General features: G+C 44.6%; 1 protein-coding gene across 1 annotated transcript; it reads left to right on the top strand.

Moving 5' to 3' along the window:
* Positions 1-19,253, top strand: VXN (vexin). Its single transcript, XM_039703113.1, has 7 exons — positions 1-61; positions 1,440-1,609; positions 4,540-4,595; positions 10,290-10,563; positions 13,592-13,653; positions 15,306-15,391; positions 16,222-19,253. The coding sequence occupies exons 2-7, from the start codon at positions 1,546-1,548 to the stop codon at positions 16,406-16,408; spliced, it is 729 nt and encodes a 242-aa protein (XP_039559047.1). The 5' UTR covers positions 1-61; positions 1,440-1,545; the 3' UTR covers positions 16,409-19,253.
* The last annotated feature ends 1,834 nt before the right edge of the window (positions 19,254-21,087 follow it).

Below are 21,087 nucleotides of genomic sequence, written 5' to 3'. Positions count from 1 at the left end.
CCTGCATAACCGCCTCTGCCCCATTCAGTGCTGAATGGACGGTGCGCTGATCTTTTTCTCGGTGGGTAATGGATTTGGGTTGATTGCTTGACACAGGGACAATAGGGGGGTAAACAATTGCCTTGCACCCGTGCAGCTCCCCATCTGTTGAGTGCGTGCGCCTTCAGAGGCAGCCGGGCAGGGACAGATGAATGCGCCAGCCGAGCCTGATGTTAATGACATCAGTCATACAAGCAGAACATGTGGCGCAATAAATCAAAAACTAATTGAACTTTTGGTTGATTATATTGCCGTCCCACTGCCTGCTCCAAGCACGGCACGGTTTCCTGGGACAATGCCCCCAGCCCTGCAAAGGCTTTGCTGTCCCTGGACAGCAGGAGCCTGCCCTGGGAGGTGACAAGTGACAACAGCTTCCCTTTGCTCGCTGCTTTCTTGAAACAGCGACACCTTCCACTCAACCAAAATGCTTCCAGGCTCAGGATGTCTATTTGGCCAATATTTATTTTCTCAAATAAGAAACGTTCATCAATACGACAGTGACGGCCCATGTTCACCAGCACTTTCCATCTGGGACTGTTGGTGGCAGACAGCTATAGGAGAAGACAGCGCTTGTTTTTGTGCTAATTAGACACACACGTGGTAGTAATGAAGGCTATTCATTAGACTGATATAATTTAATATCATTATTCACACTTGAAAGTGCTCCAACTACATCAGTTGTTGGAGCCTGCAAGCCAAAATTTTCTGTCTTGGGTGTCCATGGCAGCATTAAGTCACCAGAAGTTGAGTGGGCTGATATTCATAGAGGTGGAAAGGAACAATTTCTGATGGGAGTATTAAGAAATTAAAAGCTTTGGCAAGAAGACCCTTTATTGAAATGCGTAAATATGGGATTAGACCCCAGAGCCATCAAGTCAGGAACCCATCCATGACTGAGCCACCTTTCCTCCCCTTGCAACCACAGACGTGTAGGAGGCATGGAGATCTATGCACATCTGCCTTTCTTAGGCATCTGCTTTTGAAATTTTACTTTGAAAAACACAGGATTCCTGTATTTGTTTATGAAATGAAAAGGTAAAGCACAAAATGTTTTTTTTAATATACTAGAGTGATCTCCTCATTATATGTAAGGAGCAAATTTTACGGTAAATATGTTAAAGTACACATTTAACCCAACTTATTTCAAATATCTTTGCAATACCTCTGAAACATTTACCAATAGATTAGACTTTAATTATTAGCTATTTATTGCAGAGGATTCTCCACACTGGTAAAAGCAAATGTAAAATAACATGCTCCTATCTGAGTAGAGGCTTAAGCAAGAGCTAAATTAAATCTTTGTGTTAATATTATTCATAGAAAGGCAGATGGGAGCAGAAAATGTTGCAATGAAGAATATGGAATGAGATGAGATCACAGCATCAGTCTGTCCTTTGTAGATCTGGACAATGATCACAGAGCCAGATTGGATTAGTGAAACCTATTTACCAGAAGTTCAGAGCGGTTGCATGAAGCTGAAAGGCAGTCAGTAGGGAGAGGTGGAAAATGCACCAGATTTACAGCTGCAGCGATGAAAATTTAGAAGTTTTCACTGTGATTTCTTCCAAATGTGAGTACATCAAAATCTAACAACAGCTATAGTGTTGTCTTTTAGAGGGATGGGATGTTTAGCAGCAGGGAAATATTTGCAGAGAGCAGCTCATCTGTTCTGCTGTGCCGTGCTCTGCCTGCAGCCCAGCCCTCGCTGCTGCTTTCTCGACCTAATCCATGCAGGTGCTTCAATATTGTGGCTCTGTAAAATCTTTACTCTGGCAAAACTGGGAGATTTGGAATCGGTGTTGCTATACCTATGAGGTAACTGCTAAAGTGACAGCTTGCAACTGTGTGGCTTTTCTGTGTAATAGAAAAGAGAATGAAGTTCTGCGAGCAGTTAGAAGTGGGTGAAGTGCATGAATGTTGAATTTAAGTCTGCTGGCTCAATAAGTGGAACATTTCCAAAGCCATGCCCTGGAAATGAATGCATGATTAACATTAATTGCTTCTAATGAAGAGTAAGAGCCGGACAAAGCGCAGCCTGCATTTGATTGAACAAATTAGTTTAAACTCAATGGCTGCATATTTCAGCAACAAGAAAGCAGGGAAAAGCAGGGAAAACAAATTGTGGGGCCAGATCAGATCTTTACTTGAAAGCTGCGAGCATGAGCTCTCAGCTGCTTAATTTTGGAATATAAGTGGAAATGACAAAGTGAGCCATCACTGTAATTGTATTTGTTGCCCGAAATCTGGGCTATACGTACAAACATCCTTTTGCAGGCAAATCCACGTACATAATCTGCAAGGATTCATTCTTCTCTTCCTTCTCCAGCTCTCTGCAGAAATTCGTGTTTGCAGGGACAGCCTTGCAGCCCCACTGTTTGCATTGCTGCCATTGTATTCCCACGCAAGTGGGTCACTTCTGGCTACTTCTGTGATTCACCCTTCTTTCAATGCCTATTCAAGTAATTGCATGTTTGCTGGTGCTGTGACTCCCTTTCATGCCTTGCCTTTCTTCAGCCCTGTAAACCTTTTGCCACTCATTCTGGGAGACAACAGGGGATGAGGGACTGTGGATCATATGTACTCTGAAAGTAGGCAAATTTATTACTGTTAGGCACATTTATGTGTTGCTCCTTTTGCACTACCCTGGGCAGCAGCTATAACAGCACAAGAGCACTTGCTTCTGGTAGAAATCTCTAAAAACTGTACTCCTTACACTGGGTGGTAAAATACCTAAAATACCAGAGAGACAAGAAGGCAATTCCTTGCATCGCTACACTTTTCTGCACTTGAGTGTTTTGCTTAGAAGCAATTAGTTTAGTCTTCACACAGTGAAATTCCAGAAGTGAAGGTGATGGAAGGAGTTTCAAAAACAGCTTTATCCTAGGTTTAAAAAAACCCAAACCACCTTCATTATGTTTGTCGGGCTTTCACCCCACACACAACCTGGTTTAAAGTATAAAATGTGTCCTGCAGGAGAAGACAGTGAGGATCCCTGAGGATATCACACTGTGCAGAGCAGCCTGTAATCACCCTGACAGCTTAGCACACTCCGGGCAGGCAGATAACTTCCTTGTGACAAGCTCAGTGTGGAAGTGCCCTGCGCTGCAATGGGCTGCTCACAGCTCACGGGATCCTCCCATTTTCCTGTCCTGTTTCACTACAGCCACAGCACAGGCCAGAATTTCCTCTCCAGTGGGCTCCTAATGCTCAGGACTTACATCCTCGCTGGGGTGTGGAGGGATGGCTGTTAGACACACACAGGCTGTCTAGGAAGAGTGACTTTGGTGTCACTGCCAGCTCTGCTTGTACCAGAGCCCTGGAAAGCCCAGCCACTCCTTATTGCTGCCATCTGAGTAGAGGAGCTTGGCTGCAGTAAGGAGCAGCCTTGGATGACCTCCAGCTGCTTCCACAGCTCCAAAACTCTGCAAACGGTAATACACAGCAAAGATAAGCACTGCAAGTGAAATGCATGCCAACAACGTCAAGGAAGGCTCACCTGGGGTGTAGGAGTCACCCATCATCCTGTGACAAACCTTCCTGGCTCCTCAAAGCCTTTGGATTATACACGGAGCCTGAATAGAAACCCCCATTCACATGCCTTGCCCCAGGGTCAGCCTTTAGAATTGGCGTTAATTCTCCACATTTGGCAGCTTTCTGCAAGCCTGTTTCTGTCGCTGGTGGCTAAATCCTGTAGCTCTGGTAGCCTGAACACAAGGCAGGCTAAGATATGATGAGGGCGAGAGCTGGGAGGATCACAGAGTCTTTCTGGCCAGTTTCAAGCCTAACTCCAACAACAAGAGTTTAAAGAGCCTTTACTTAATTCAGTAAAACCATCACCCAAAACCAATCACTTCAGTCCAGACAAAAGCTTGGCTTGTGGCCCTGATATCCTGTGTGTCTATTGGCTAATGGTTCTATGCTTTTGGTGTCTTTGTGGGTCTAAGAAATAAAAAGTGAGAAAAAGACTTTGAGGAAAATGTCCCAAGCTAAAGAGCTGTACAGGTAATTTTGAGGACTGAAAAAGAAAAAAATTACGCTTACTGCAAACGTTGTGCTGTGGACATCATGCAGTGAAAGTGAAACAATGTCATGAGGGACTTTGAGCTTATTGATAAAGTCTCTAAGTAGATAAAGTCATAATAGTCTCCAAGTTAATGTATACACCACTCATTTCCTCCTGAAGTGCTGGCAGGAGGGAGGCCAGATCAAAACTGAGAAAGGAGGAGGAGTGCTACTCCTAGAAGCCTGTGAGAGAGGAGCAGAAACTCGGGATGTGCTGTGGCCCTGTGGCCACAGATTTCTGTATTTTGTAGGCCAGAGCATCGTCTCTGAGATCACATCAAAAGGGACTTTTGGATTGTTTCAGCTGCAATCTTCCTTAAACCCCTTCTTGTCCCCCCTCTTCCCACCATGCCCCCAGTGAATTCTTACAGAGGTCTTTGGGAGGCACGTGTCCACCTCCACAGCATCCTGACCATGTTCCTGTTCTTCTCTTTGCAGCATGCAGTCCTGCCCGAAGACGAGCCAAAGCTACGCAGCACATCCTGGCAAAGAGTGTAAGAAAAATCTCCTTTCCTCTCCCTGTTTTTTATTTGACATTCTAGTTGGCTGTGCATACCCTCAAAAGTGCTGTGGGTCAATGGGAAGCAGATCTTCCAGGGTAAAGAAGTGCATCCATGTCTGATGCAGGGAGTGGGGTGGGAAACAGAAGGGGAGTTTCTGTAAAGTAGCAGTTTATTTACATAAGTTCTTTGAAACAAACAAACAAAAAAAAAACCACAAAACCAAACAAACAAACAAAAAGGTATTGCCATGCAGAGCCAGTCAAAATTAACATAGTGGCTTACCAACACTGGCCATCTGAGGAAATCACCAACTTCAATACTGTCCATAGAGCCTTCCAGAGACATGCAGGAATGAAAAGTAAGCAAATCGCAACAAATAATAAATCATATCAGTGTTAATCAAGTAATAATAATAATCATGTTTGTCCCCTGGCCCCAGCTGTGCTTGCCTGCCTTTGCTTCAGCCTCGGTGCAGAGGGCACAGAGGAACCCCCCAGATTAAAATAACTGAACATTCTTCATGCTCTGAGTAAATGTCTTGCAAGTTCAGCTGCTTTCACACTTCAGAGACAGTTTTCTCTCCTGAAACCCACTTGACCCTTCTTCATGCTCTGAGTAAATGTCTTGCAAGTTCAGGTGCTTTCACACATGGGTGTGAGGTTTCTTGTCTTCAGAGACAGTTTTCTCTCCTGAAATCCACTTGACCTATTCACAACCCCTTGCACAATCCTTTCAGCTGATTTGCAGGATTGACAGTCTCTTCTGCATATCAGAGCACTTCTTACAAGTTTGAGACTCTTCTGCCAAAGCATTTCTTCTCACCACAGACCTGTCTCTTATCTAGCACTTTGCTGAAGTACTTTGCTCCATGGCCTTCCCTTTTTCCATGCCCTTTCCTGCTTCCCAGATCCATCCTCATTTTCCAAGAGCCTTTTCTTTGTATTCCTGATTTCCTGATCTCCCCAGGGAACTGTAAGTCCTCCTGCTCACCACACTTACCTGTGCACTGGAAAAAAACCCCATCACATTCACTGTCACCCTCTCTTTTGGTTATTAAAGCAGATCACAGGATCCCAATACATCACAGGACACCTGAAGTGGTCCCCAGGAAGAGTCAGTAACATGTCTGTCATTTTTGGGGTAGAAAATCTGCATGTGTATATTTTCCCAAATTGTGACAGTCTTGGCTTGGTTGATTTTGTCCCATAACTCAGGCTGAGATTTCAAAATTACTCTCCATTCCAAAAGAAAGATGAGTCAGACTGCTGGAGTGTTACTCAAAATAAGCCATTTTGAGATACCCCACTTTTATTTGTTAAACCTTTGGTATATTTTGTTTTCCATGCAATATAGAAACAGCAGAAAAGACCAAACTAAAAGTGAAGTATTCTGACTTGACAAAATACTCAGATAATCTTTTTTTTTTGACAATATTTCTCATAGAACTATTTAGCTGAAAAATTTCAGCTGACTTACATCAAAATAAACAGAAATTCTATGTCTGTTATCTAGTTCCAAATCTCAGTAGATAGTTGTTTCTACTAAATGGAAGCATCACAGATTTAATTTGGATTGGATCAGCTGCTGTGGCAGCACTGTACTCATAAAAGCCTAAGAAAATGAGATAAGAAAGTCCCTGTTTTGTTGCCATATTTTAAGAGGATTGGTTTTTTTTTCCTTTGGGGCTTTCCTGACCCCAATTAAGGATGTCCTTTGATTGGCTCTTAGTCATGATGCAGGCAGCATCATATTAGCAGTGGGAACACCAAGCCTGAGGAATGGTCTGCAGTTCCAGCTACAAAAACAAGGATGGCTCTCAAACCAAGGTGTTTGACTGAGCACAGTCAACTCTTGGACATTCCCTTCTTCAGTGGGATGCAGCTGCTTACAGCTCGTAAGCAAGCATTGAAGTAAATTGCACATACTGGAATAGATGTGCCTGTGGGGAAGCTGTGATTGCCAATTTCTAGACCCACAGAAAAGTCGCAGAATGATGGTTTATTTTTCACTTTTACATCTGCACCTGCAGTCAGAGCTGTAGAAATGCCTCAGCTAACACAAAATCTTCTGCTCTGGTGATTGCAGTGGATGCACAACTTTAATCCTCAGCAAGGACAAAAATAGCAACCAACGTGGACATCTGCCAGACCTTTTTTTTCCACAGCAGAAATACTCAAGCAGTGTAGCATTAAGTGATTTAACATTCAAATTACTGACTGTGGGGGGTAACTTCCATCACACACAAGAACTCATCCCAAATGCATGATAATGACTGTGGAAGGAGGAAGCACCTTTTTTATTTTTAGCTGAGTGTTTCACCAATATGAATATTTGCAGTTCCTATTGCCCTGTTAAGAGTTATTTCCAGTGGCAGCAGATCTTTGCCTTCTCTTCTTCTTCTAGCCCCAAAGTCCCTTGGGTAGAACTGTCTGGACACCAGTACCTGTCTACTTTGCAAGAAAGTAGAAAATATCCCTGTGCATGCTAGAGCTGCCACATTTTTAGAAATCAGCTCAGCATTAGGCCATCAAAATAACTTAACTCTACAAATCTGGAATTTTCTCCACTAAAAATAACACATTGTTATTCAGACTCTAACTTTCAAAGTTTTATCCAAAGCCAGATATTTAAAATTGTCACCTTTTCTGGGTGGTTGTTGGTTGGAAGTAGGATTTTAAGTCCAGGATCAGGATGGTTGGAAGAACTCTGTGACTGTCCTGTGTCCTCTGTGCCCCTTCCCTCTGAACACAGCTAATTCCAGCAGTGGGTATGCCAGGCCTCAGCGCTCTCATGTGCATGGCAAAGTCCAGAAAAATAGAGTTTTCTGGGCTCTGATTTTGGAGTTAGTGTCGTGCAAACAGACTGGGCCAGTCAAAGGATTTAGAGGTTCTAAAATCAGTACGTTTTTAGAGAGCAGTTTGCTAATTCTGCATAGTTTGGCTGACTCTGCCATTTGCACAGATTTAAATTTCCTGGTATGTCTAGAAAAGAAAAGTGACTCCCAGTTGATCCTTCTGCTTTACCCTAGGTACCCTAGAGAAATGTCAGCTCCACTTTAGATCAAAACCAAGCTACAGCAGGTTTAGTTTCCTGACCTAGATAAGTCTTTACATATTACAGTAATGGCTGAGGTAGCCAAAGTCACTGTAAAATCTTGAATTAGTAGATAAGGAACTCCCAAAATGTGCTACAACCAAATGCTGCAAAAAAGAAAAAAAAAAAAAAAAAGAAAAAAAAAAGAAAAAAAAAAGAAAGAAGCTGCTGAAAATATGCTACAGAGATTGCACTGTTGTCTCCAGCTGCAATGGAAAATAGCACTGTAACTTATTTATACAGGTTCTGCTGCTTGAAGGTGTTTTGGCATTACTGATATCATATGTAACAAGGAATCTCAATAACACAGACAACGTGCCTAAATAATTCTTGCTATTAATCAAGATAAAAATCCTCTTCTTTTCCCCAAACTGCATTTCATCCTGTGCAACACGTAGGCAGAAAGTTAAGTTTCAAGTCCATGGTGGTTTACACTGATCAAATAAGCCACTTTCAGGATTACAGGCGACTGCAGCCAGCATCCTACTTACCAAAAATGCTCTTTCCATGACAGTGCAAAATAAGTGATGTCTCAGTAGCAGAGGGTTGATGACATTTTCTGTCACACACCAGCAAAGACTAGGTGTGACCAAGAGCACTGGACATTTTTCCAGAGATGGTGGGAAAAGCTGAGCTTTGTGGCATTCCTTGAAAGCTGGAAGAGCTCAGTTCACACGAGGCACACTCCAAGGGCTGTCATTAGAGACCCTGCCAGCCACAGCCTCCTCAGCTTAGTCCTGAACATGGGAGTCTCCACTGGTGCCCCCGTGGTGAAGGGGGTGATGCTCTGTAAGGTTTGTGTGGACACAGGAGCCTGAGCCTGAAAGAGCTGCTGCAGAAGGATGGGGAGGTGCTGGAGCTGCTCCAGGGGCAGCAGGGAGGGAGCCAATGCCAACAGCTTAAGCAGCAACAGGAGGCCTCTCTCAACTAGCATCACCCTCATTCTGAAACATCGCAGCAATGCTGAGGCTCAGCCCTGTTGGCAGCTCCAAATTTGTGATCAGGAGAGCTGGGAGCCAGCTACAGCCTCCTTTAGCATCTGCTTGCCTTCAAGGACACCAGTAGTCCCTTTAACTGGGCATGTCTTTAAGTAGTTTACAGCACACGGAGCGTGTTAGGCTGTGTGTCAAAATCTGCAGAAACAGGGGGAAATCCCTATCCAGCCTTGGATTAGGCTTTGGTTGCCTTACCTGCCTTTTTCAGAAGTACTGTTGTTGGGCAGTTTCTGCTCCTCATCAGTAGGATTTAGGTAATGTAGGCTTGTCCAGACTCCTGAGGGTATGTGGAAACAAAAGAATTAAAAGTGGTTACGTTGGGATTTTTCTTCTTTCCTGTTTTGGAAAACATGGGTTTGCATATGTTGTATGTCCATGTAAAAAATCATATACACAGAACATTGCAGATTTATGGCAAATTGAATTAAAATTAATTAGAGGAAATGGACAATTTGGCATGAGGGTACATGCTTGAATGGGGTCTTTTTTTTATCTTTAGTGTGCATTAGAGGGCAGAGCACTAGACAGAATTAAGGCTTTTTCTATGTCAATAGTGAGCTGACCAGTTTTTGGTCTTAGTCTTGAGGCAAAATAACTATATTTGTATCTAAAACACGTAGACAGCAGCTGCCAGTCATCAGCTAGATGTAACTAACTGCTTTTCTCCTGGTCTTCCAACATGAGTAAGTCTAATAGGAAATAGCCTGAATAGTTGCCACGTCTTGTTTCCTGGCTGGTTTGGATTTTCACCCTGTTTAAGTGGTTCTCTGTATGACAGCAGCAAGTCCTTAGGGAAGAATAAAAAAACCCAACCAAGTATGAAACACTCTGTCCCTGCTGTTGGAACTTTGATCTTCTTGAGAAAACTCTTTCCAGACCATCCTGGAGAACGGTCCTGATGAATCCACTTCTTTGAGGTGCATCCCTGTTTGTCCAAACTCACATTAGCTCTGGCATCCCCAGTTGCCTGTGGCAGCACAGTGAGTGCCGTGGCTTAGTCATAATTGATTAGAAAAGGACTTGATTTTGTTCATGCTTGTTTTCAGGGACTTGGAGATTGGGGGGTGGGGGTGAGGCCCAAAGTTGCAGCTGTCAGTGAGTTTTGTCTGGGTGAGCTAATGTTTGTGAAATTAATCTCCAGGAGCACAACTCCTCTCTGCCTCGTATTCTCTGTGGTCATTTATCAGGTAAAATATGTAAGTAAGTTTAAAAGATGGGAGAGACATTAAGGAAACAGCATTTGTAATTCGCATGAGTTTGACTGGTCACCCAAGATGTGATGCGGTAAGAAAATAAATCTGAGCTGTCTCAGAGGCATATCTATTCAGTGGAACTTGGAAAGGAGCACATTTCGGCCTCCCGAGTAGAGTACAGAAAGGTGCAAATAAGGAGCTGGGTCCCAGAAAGGCCCAGCAGGATTTCCCCACACTTCAGAAGCTGGAGCCAAACACAATCCCGCAAATCCCACCCCCCCACCTGACAAACCCCGCTTTGCACGCCAGCAGAGCAGCAGGAAGGACACGCGGCCTTTGGGCTCCCCATGACCCGGGGCCGGGTGCCGGGTGTGAGGGGTGTTTGCTGTGCCCCGCAGGCGGCGGCGGCGGTGCCGGAGCGGCGGTGCCAGCACGGGGAGCTGCGGTGGTCCCAGCACGGTGAGCCGAGGTGGTCCCAGCACGGTGAGCCGAGGCGGTGCCAGCACGGGGAGCTGCGGTGGTCCCAGCACGGTGAGCCGAGGTGGTCCCAGCACGGTGAGCCGCGGTGCCAGCACGGTGAGCCGAGGCGGTGCCAGCACGGTGAGGCGGGCGGCGAGGCGGCGGCTTGGGCCGCGGGCGGCCGGCAGGGCGGGCCCGCCACGGGCGCTGCCCGGCACGGTGAGTCCGCGGACGCGGCCCGTTATGCAGAGAAGCGGGCTCTTTATTGTGTACCTGGAGGATAATTCCGTGATTAAAATATCCGCTGGGATTAATGAGCTAATGGCCGTGGCGTTGCTCAATTTATTCAGAGTCATAAGCACTCCCTGACTCTCAGGCTTCTTGCTGTTGGGATGACCCCGAGAGTCCTTTTTTCCCAGCCCAATGGTCTAAGAAAGAGTCGGAATTCTCCAGCTCCTGTTCACAAGGTTGTCTTTTATCTAAAATATTTTTTCTCAGACCCGCAGAGTTCTGTCTAGCAGGGCTGTCTGAGGCACACTCCCTGCCCCTGGGCTGGTGTCTACATTTTATACTACAAGTTACATGTACTTTATTTATAGTTTTTTTCCAATACCTATCGCCTATGTTAGACAGTCTACTTCTACTCTAGACCAATCTAAATGTGCCACCATCACAACACAGACAGAGGTTAGGAAGAAAAAGGAAGAGGAATAGGACAACACTCATGTCCCTCCATCTTACCTCCTAGACCCCCTATAATAAAATCCCCAAAACTCCATTTTTCACTGGGTGATTAATTCATTGTCACTCTACTTAAACTTTTCTGACTTGCTAGTCTTCATACAAGGTTGGTAATTTGCTCCATGGGTTAAGACCGAAATCCCAAGTGTCTTTGTCTTCCTGCCAGGACTCCCCAGCTCCCTGCCAGGTTCTCCAAGCCCCTGCCAGGGGCTCGAGCCATCCAGGGCACCCAGAGGGGTGTCCTGGGTTCCAACACCTGACAATATTTTAAGGATGACAAATTGTAAATTACTGCATTTGCCTGAGTCATCCTATTATATAAGATCCCTGTTCAGTTGCTTAGAATCAGCTAGAATGTAATCATCAGGGATGGATTTTCAGATTCTGGATGTCAGCCACAGACCTGATTTTTTGGCAACCAAAGCTTGTTCAGCATATTTGTGAGAAACCGTGAAGGAAAAACAGAGCTTGCCAATACAAAACCAAGGAGATGAGTAAACATAAACAGAGCGGCCATTCAGCTCCTCCAACACTGGTGTGTTATGTTTGGAAAACTGAAGCTGGAGCAGGGCTGTGCAGTTTCTCATGGGATGGCCTTTTAATCAAAAACACATCTTTTGCTCTCCTTTGAAAGATCACCCAGATGCAGTCAGGTAGTATTTCTTTAAAGAAATCCCACATGGCATGTTTTTCCAAGATAAATTGGACATTTGGATGTTAAAAGGTGCTAAATCTCTAAAGCAGGTCCATGAAGGTGCATGTTCCTCACATCATTGGTCTGCAATCACACTGCACATATGCCATCCCATTGAGAAACCAACCAGACAAGAGTGGGGCCTGGGAAACTGGAAAGGAAGAAAGTGAGCCCCTGGGACCATAGGAAAAGATCTCAAAAAGATCTCAGGACCAGAGCCAAGATGTGGCTGAAAAAAGAACAGGAGTTTCAGGACTGGAGCAGGGACAGGAGAAGGAGTGGCTGGGACTGGCTACAGGGTAAAGGATGGCAGAGAGCCAGAGAGGCAGAAAGGAGGGACTGCTGGTCTGTGCTCTTGGGGGAGATGAGAGGTACTGGATGACAGATAGCTGCAAACAAGAGAAAAGCTGTAGGAATCTAAAACAAGAGCAGAAAAGGGAAACAGGTCCCATAGAGGGAGAAAGGGAAGTGAGTTGGCAGAACTTAGAGAGTAAGTTTAAATTAGAACCAAAAACAGACAAACAAACAGAAGAACACAGATGAGGCCATTAGAAAATGGCAATCAGAAATCCTGCACAAAGAGCAAAGCAGAAGTACAGTCCATTCCAGCATTCTGGAAGTGGAATTCACACTGCATCCAGCCACCACTGCCCTGAGGGGAGCAACTACAAACTTTGAAGCCATGAGGACTTTCTTTTGCTTAGATATTTTTCTGAAAGTTTGCAAGAACATTTTCTGTGTCTAATAAGAGGGACAGGCTGAAGGGAAGAATCAGACAAAGTAAGAAAAGCAAAACCAAACAAAAAGGAAAAATATGGGCATCAGCTGAAGCACTGATGATGCACTTGCTGGGTACTGTTAGTACCTAATATGCACGATGAGAGGAGGTAATTGCATTAGCTTTGACATGAGGGATACAGTAAGGTACCTAATGGAATTGCTGCAGGGGGGTGGAGCAGGAAGAAGGAAAATGGTTAGGATGTTTATCACAGGCAAATATTGCCCCCAGAAGGAGGAGACAGTTCCAGTTGCTAAGTCATGCTGGAGACAGCACTAGAAGCAGCACCCTGGCTGTTTCCAAATTTTCTGTTATTATTTATAATCCATTGGTCAAAGCAGTAGAGAGGTCCACATTCCCACAGCCAAATAGGAGGATTTGACCTCATGAAAAAATCTGGCATCCCTCACTCATATATTTCCTTGGCACGGTGGGCAGGAATGTCAGTGAGCATTTATCCATGGATAAGTTATTGGATGAGCAATTACTTGAAACTGAAGGGTAACCTTCAGAGCTGAGGACAGCAGAGAGAGAGCTGTCACTCAGCCACAGGCAGAAAGGTGGAAGTCCCTCCCTGTGATGGGGTAGACATAGCACACATCTCTGCCCAGGTTAAAACAACTCCCCAGAGCAATACAGAAAGGAGAGAATGATCTCCTAGGCAGGACAAACCTGCAGTGGGGGCTGAGGAGCAGCATTGGGCTCTTTGCTTGTAGAAATACACGAATGCTTATAGAGGGGGAAAGGGCTCCCACTCAGCTTGGTCTGCTAAGGGCAGCTTGTCATCTCATTTGAAAAGTCCAGGGGCAAGCTGAGAGACTTTCCAGAGTGACTTAAGCAGCCCCACAATCACTTATTTTGACATCACAGTAGATGATCTCTGTGCTCTTTTCCCTATAACCAAATCTGGTGGGACTGTGTCCTGTATCTGGGCTCTGTCCATATCTGGGGTTTACTGCATGGAAGGAGGTTTTTCATACAAGCTGTTCCAATGGGACAATTGCAGCTAATGTCATGTTTCTTATGCTTTACAGTGGGAATTACTGAACAGGAGTCATCCAAGTCCTGTAATCACCTGTTGGACGGAAAATCCTTGGTAAGCAAATAGAGCAAGACCAGCTCATCTTAAAACCTGTACCCATCAACGTGTCCCACAGTAACAGCACGTCAGCCTGTTGCAGCACCTGCAGATTTAGCCCTTGCTAAAGCTTGAAACATGATTTATGCCAGAGGATCCCTTAGCTGGGAGCAGAGACTGGCACAGGACAGGGAACTGCCCCTCAGGAACTGGGAAGAGTGGTGGCATGGAAACAGACAGGCTCCTACTCTGGATGCTCCGCCACCTGCAAGAGCTGGGAGAAATTAACCTCTTGTCTCTCAGGGCATTTCACAAATTGGGAAAAATAATTCTCAAGTGGAACAAGCATCAAATAATTTGTTTTCTCCGGAGTGCCAAGCTGACACAATAATCTCCAAAGCCAGAAACATAAAGAATTGATGGGAAAATTATCATACAAACCCCCAAAATGTGTTCTCTGATAGACAGAAAAAATATTTTGGTTAAAAATGACTCACCTTTACTAAAATGTTCTTCCTCCCTTCTTTGTCTTACAGTGCCCCCCTAATTTTCATCGTCTCTACATTTAATAAAAACTACTTTTTCAAAGAAAAAAATTATTTTTAATAGTTTCTGGCCAACACCAGACCATGCATTTGAAACTTTATGGTTTCAGAGGCTCTTTTGGATGGCTGAAGCATGCTTGCTAGCTGATATCTGGCTACCCTTAAGAAAAATGACAGTACAGTACTTAAGGATGTTTAAAACTAATGTTATTCAGTGTAATGAATTTAACTGGACCTACCAATAATTAACACAGTTACATTTCAAAGGATGCTTGCAAAAGTGATTTCAAACATCTCTAAGCCTTAGGATACTTGAAAAACACACTTAAATGTACCCAGTCTCTGATTAATCCTAGGAGAAATAGCCCTAGAAAGCTTAAGACCTGTTATGGTAGTGACAATAATATGAACATTTTTTTTCAAGATTGCCAGTAAAATCAATAAGTGTGCTTATTGCCTGAAATAATGAGATCACCTCACAATTTTTGACTTTTTTTTTTCTATTTCTGGGCAACTCACACTTAAACTTACCATCTTGGAGGATATGCTATTCTCAGAGACCTGGTTATGGAAAAACGTGACTCAGTTCTGGTGGGCAATTTATGATCAAATAAGACAAGGAGGAAGTGGATGATTAGGCACTTGTGGGGCTGTGGCAGAACTGGAGCATAGCCAGCGTGCCCCCACACCACAGAGCAGCACACAACAAAACAGGGAAGCATCTCTGAGTGCTGAAGGAGCTGTGATGGCTGAGATATCTGCTTCCCAGGCTGCTGTAGAGGTGGGAGCAGCAAGAGGCAGGCTGCTCACTCTGCACACAACCTCATTGCCTCAGGAAGATAAACACAAAAACTAGGGAGTAAAACGTTCTGCAAGTGTCCCTTCTTTGATGGGAGGTGTAACTCTGGCTCACTGAAGTCCTGTGCTGAGCTCAGTGAGAATATTCACGTGAGCAGCTGGTAACTGTGTGGGTGAGAGTCGGGCCGTCAAATCCTTAACCTGCTTTCTCTTGTGAAGAGATTTACAGCATTTATTGGTTTTCCTAAAACAGCCTCTTTCCTCAGATGAACCGGTGTCCCCACTCATCAGTGGCATTTCCTGATGATGTGCTTTATCCTCCCACAGATCCCTCCATCTCCAGTTGCCCACATCACGGTGAGAGCTGTGGCTGTCACGGGCTCGCCCACACGCGACCGCACTTCTACGGAAGAGTAAGTCCCTTCCCACCCTCCAGACATGCCTCTTGCTTCCCAAAGGCAGGGAGAGATTGCTAAAGGTTGATTTTGTTATCAGCCATAGCCATATACGCAGCTGTTGCTGTGCCCATTACACCTCTACTTTATCACTAGAAAAAAAATCATTGTGATTCAAAATAAAAGTATTTTCCCCCTAAGAAGTCTGTAATATTTGCCCTAAAATGTGATTAGAAAATGTAATTAATTGAAGAAAAAAATTATGTCTTGAAGTGTAATTAAGGAACAGGTTGACCATAGTACAAATGCACTCATCACCAGGCAGTTAACCCAGAAGTGGGTCTGGGTGGGATTTGAGATGCCACCATTGTCACCTGAGGGACAGTAACTAGCTCATTGTCACAGTGTCCTCGCACTCCATACACAGAAATGCAAGTTCCCCACAGCCAGTGGGGTTCATCACAGCCAGTGGGGCTTTGGTGGAAGGGCCCAGCTCTCTCCTTGGGCAATCCCCCTGCTCCTTGTTGGGTGGCAGCTGCTAGAGAGGATGCACTTAGAGGGGTCCCACCTGCAGCCCGTCCCCTTGTGTCAGTGTCCCCTCTGACAGTGAGGGAACAAGAGCACCAAGCTGAGTGGTGGCAGCTGCAGCATCCCAGCCCCCTGACCCACAGAGCTCATTCCAGCCTTGCTGATCCCAGGGGTGGGCCAGGCATGGGCACGTGTTTCAGCCAGGCATGGGAACTCCTTTTCAGCCAGGCAGCTCCTGGTTCTAAGTGGCTGGTTGCCACAAGCAGGGAAGAAGGGCCGGGGAGAAGCACTCTGCACACACCTTGTGTTTCATTTGTCAGCCACAGGCAGCGCTGGAGGAAGACAACAGAGTATGACCTGGCCCTGCCACCAGGAGCAGAAGCTTCCCTACCACTGACAGGAGGCAACCTGTGTGGGACACCCAGCCTCCTGAGGAAGATGTGGATGAAGCACAAGAAGAAGTCAGAGTACCTGGGGGCAACAAACAGTGCCTTTGAGGCGGACTGATGAGGCTCAATATCCCTTGGAAAGGCAGAAGGTCCTTTAGCAGGACAAGGTGCTTTAGGATCAATGAGGGAACGGACACAGCACAGCTCATCCAGGAAAATGATATCCTTTTTGTTACTTGATGCCATTGCCTCAGAACAGTGGGAGAAAGGCTAACAAAGGTAAAAATGATGAATGTGATGCAACTCAATGGCCTTTCCTTGTTGCATCAAATGAAAATCCTGACTAACCCACTAGATTTACCTCTTGACTCAATGCTGAGACTACTGCTGACCCATCCAACATTTCCATTGTCCTGTCTGAATGAGCTCAGACTTGAAACAAGGGAAGCCTACAAAGAGGTTTGTGTTTTCCTGCAAGGCAACAGACTGATTACAGAGTGCCATTAAATCCCAGGGATCTGCTTGTGCACCACTGCCTGTCATCTTTCCCCTCTCATATCATGAGATAAAAACCTCATCTTGCAATATGCTTGGCTGAATGACACATGCTAAAAAACATCTCTTTTCCTTCAGTTTTGATGTTTCAAGACAGGAGTAAAAGATGCAAAAATTCTAAAACAATGGACCAGAACTGAGAAAGTTTGCAAACATATGTACCAAACTTTGCTACGTGACAAATGACTTGTGTTTTAAGTTGTCCTGCCAGATCAAACTATGAGCAAGAGGATACCCTCAAGGGATACTTTCTGCTGTAGAACCTGCTTATAAGTGAAATGGTAGTCAGCAATTTACCCTCTACTCATGTGGTAAAGGATATTACATTAAGTGCACAAAATACTAAGAGGAAGGAAAATATGTAAATGGTGCAACTAGGTGACTAAGTATAAGATATTTGCATGTAAGAGACCCATGCTTATGAATAGATGGATTTAATGGGATTTGCTTTAAAATTTTTTCTCTCTTTTTTTTTTTCAATTTGGAGATTGCTGGTCAGGTCCTCTTCAGTTTTTCTCTTAAAGAACAAAAAATAGTTTTACAAAAAAGTTTTCACCACTGTTATGGACAATATTACATTAGCCATGAGCAGTACTTGCCTTCTGTGAGTGCTCTCCTACTTACTATAAAAACCACTGTTTTTCCTAAATACAGAACTTTATATTTAAAGTCAGAGGAGGCGTATCTCCTGTTGTTTGTAGCAATGATGACCTCTAATCTAACCGCCAATGCACCAAGGTGTAAATTAAAAATAAAACTCTGACTCTGGGACAGTAGCAGAGGGAAGGAGCTCCCATCTACACCTTGCTTGCCTGCAGCCCGTGCAGTGAAGCCACTGAGATGCCATCACAGACAATGCCATGGTGGTGAGGGGCAGCTGGCCCTGCTCAGGGGTCACCCCTCAGGAGTACCAAGGGACCACCTGGATGGGAGGGAAGGACAGCCAGGACTTCTGGCTTTGGGTTGAGGAGCGTGGAGCAGCACACAGGAGAGGTTTGCAGCTTGACAGCCGAGCAACCAAAGTTCATGGAATGGGAAAACAAATGGAGCAGGCCAGTAGCTTTACAGAGCATATGGTCCTGATGGCTGCAGGGAGGGCAGCAGCAAAAATCTATTGGGGCTGGACATGGTGGAAATGGTAGTAGGATGGGGATGGAAGTTCTTACTTAAAAAGCTACTGTGGCTTTTCTTACTACTGAAAAAGGTACTGTGGCTTTTCTTACTGCTAGAGCCAAGTCAGTCCAGTGTGCCAAGGAGAGAAAGGCACTGCACCTTCATGAAATACCTCTGTTAGCCCTCCTGTTCAGCTCTCCATCACTGCTCCAGTCACAGGCTCCTCCATCAGTTTCCTCAACTGGCCACTCCGCACCTCGAAACCACACAGACTCTCCCTCCCCATTACCAAAGGTGAAAGTCCTTCTCTGGCCCAGCAGCCTGAGACAGGGATGATCTGCTCTCCAGCTTTCTTTTCTTGCTCCTGGGAAAGAAGTAGAACACAGTTCCTTGTGAACCCCATGCTGGCAGTGGTGACCCAGTGTTGCCCATGTGTTCTCTGCATGAGAGGGCAAAGCTGACACCCACTGAAGGCTGCTCACCTGAGGTTTCTCACAGGGGTCCACCCCACCTTCAAATTAGAGTCTGGCACACTGATCCTGTGCAAAAGTCTGAGCACCCTGACCCTGCCAACTTCAGGTCCTCTATGACTGAGCCAAGCTGGAGCCATGGTGAAGAGTTTCCTGAAGCATTTTTTACAAACATCACCAACCACACTTCAGCCCCCTCCTCAGCCCATAGGACTCCTGCCAGAAACCATATCTGTATTTTTGCACATATAGGTAAACCTGGTAAATTCAGTGGGACTGCTCCCCTGCACAGCAGTACACACTTTCAAAGAGCTGGGATAAGACCAATCACTGCTTCCCCTTTCTGGTCTCATTTCCTAAACAAAGGAAAAATAAGGATGATGGACAGACACTGGGAAAAGTCCATTTACTGAATTGGGTGTAATTAAGGGAGTGAACATTTGTGGTACCTGCTCTTGTAGTTCACATGGCCCAAAAAGTAATGAAACACAGTCCAGGGCAGCAGAAGTTGCATTGTAGAAATAGTATTTAATTTATTAATTAATAGCTTTGGGCAGTATGAGGATGGAGGTGGAGATTATTAATATTTCTTCTTAATAATTGCTGTATTTTGACATTTGTATTTATGCTTTTCTTATTTATTTATTTATAATTTGGATCTACAAGAGAAGGAGCTATTTACAAGAAGGATATTTAATTTCTTTGTATTCCAGGAACTGCTGTGGAGATTTTTTGTATTGTAGTATTTATTTTATTGATTTAAAATTATGTTCCATACTTAAAAAAAAAAAAACAACAACAAAATAAACAAGTAGCATGTGGTTACATATGGATCTCAGAGACTTAGGAGTTTTTGGGAAGCATTTAGTGGCAAGTAAAAGAGGGTGTATGATACTGAAAAAAGGTGAATCTCTGATAGCAAAGAACATGAACTTTGTTCTCTGGAGCCTGAAAGTGTATTTGTGAGCAGCTTCAGTGTTGTCCAGGTGATAGAACCATTTTGTTACCAGATGTGCAGAGAAAAGCCCTGGCACTGTCAGCAGCTAGAAATCAGACGCACCTTTAGACACCCAACCTCAAGCAAATCCCACACTGGACATTTGCTCACCTCCCTCCCACCAAGTAAGAGTGCCAAGACAAAGAGTCCTGAAAGGGATTCAAGGCTCTGGTAGAGAATAAAGGCAATGGAGCTGTCACCATTGCCTCACTGAACTTACCTCAAAGACAACCCTGGCTTTGGAGAGCCCCTGCTGAACCTCGGCCCAGCCTGAGGTGGATGGCACAGGACCACAGGAGCCCAGCCTAGGGAAGGTGACTCAGGACTGCAAGTGGAAAGAATTCAGGATACAAGGAAAAAAGCTTATGGTGTGGGCATGGTCCATCAAGCCAGACTTCACAGCTCCCCATTAGAGGATGACTTATTCCCTGCCTGCCACCCTGCCCATAGTCACACTGCTCTGGTGAAAAGTTGCCACATTTCTGGCTCTTCCATTACAGACACCATCTATGTTTAATATGAGCAGCCAGGGAGTGTCCTCTTGGGGAGTGTCCACACCACAGGAGGTGCCACAGATTTTTTCCAGGACCTGGCCTCTGCTGGGAACTCATCTGGGAGTACCTGATATTTAGCTGTGCATTAAAAATACCAGCATGAGTATGGAAGAGGATGTGGATGTGCAACATATTTTCCAGATGAAGTTGTACAGAAAGCTGCATTAGGTTGACTCCAGCATGCTGTCAGAAAAATGTGAAATAGTGATTACAAAAATGAGTGAACTTCTCCATTTTTCCACCAAAGACACAAGCTGTTAACTGTGCAGGCAAAATGTTGCCTCTGGCACCACCAGACACAAGCCTGATGTCATAATTTATAACATCTGTGAGAAGATGCATTTTTCAGACATATTTCATGTCAATTTATAATTTGGTCTTCCCCAGAACTAGAGACTGACTAGGGCACTGATCTGACAGAAAGAGACTGCATGATGACAGTCCATCCTGCTTACAGCCATTTATAATTCATTTCCCCCCCCAAAAAAGATTTCTAATTTCTCCCCACCATTTCAAAACCATCTTTGTGATAGAACTACTCACTAAACGATGCATAATTGCTTTGCATACCACTTTATTTAAATAAACTGTAGTGAATTTAGGCTGGGCTAATATATAAAATAATTCCTGCTGATGCATGAAAAAACCACCACAGATATGCCTTACTGGCCTTTCTTCCCCTTTTGCTCTCACTTTACAGGTCCTGTAGCAAGCAGGTTTGCCACAAGAGTCAATCACAGACACGTCACTATTTGAGGGAATACCACATCCTTTATACAGAAAATGTTTAAACTCAAACATTGACATCAGCAGAATAGTTTTACTTCTGTAAGTTACCCAGTCAGAAAAGTTGCAATGTCAGAACTTGCACACACAAAAATTGAAACAAGCCAGATTTCTCAGATGAGACCCCTGATAAGAATCTCTACAAACAATACAGATGTCAAATAGACACTATTATCTATGCAAAGTTTTTAGAATCTCAGCATTAACTCCAGAGATGATTCACCAGTGAGCAGCTAAACCCTAAACCTTTGAGGTGAGTAATGATGTTATTCTGGGTAGTCCCAGTCTCCTACTTATGATTACCTCCTGGGAGTGTATCATC

This window comes from Passer montanus, unplaced genomic scaffold, assembly GCF_014805655.1.
Source record: "Passer montanus isolate IOZ18808 unplaced genomic scaffold, ASM1480565v1 scaffold16, whole genome shotgun sequence".
NCBI classification, from domain to species: domain Eukaryota; kingdom Metazoa; phylum Chordata; class Aves; order Passeriformes; family Passeridae; genus Passer; species Passer montanus.
This window is presented reverse-complemented; position numbering and strand designations above follow the sequence as displayed.

Coding starts and splice junctions, on each gene's coding strand:
- VXN (XM_039703113.1), top strand. CDS start 1,546: ATGCACCAGATTTACAGCTGCAGCGATGAAAATTTAGAAGTTTTCACT. Junction 1,610..4,539: donor CACTGTGATTTCTTCCAAAT/GTGAGTACATCA, acceptor TTCTCTTTGCAG/CATGCAGTCCTGCCCGAAGA. Junction 13,654..15,305: donor TGTTGGACGGAAAATCCTTG/GTAAGCAAATAG, acceptor ATCCTCCCACAG/ATCCCTCCATCTCCAGTTGC.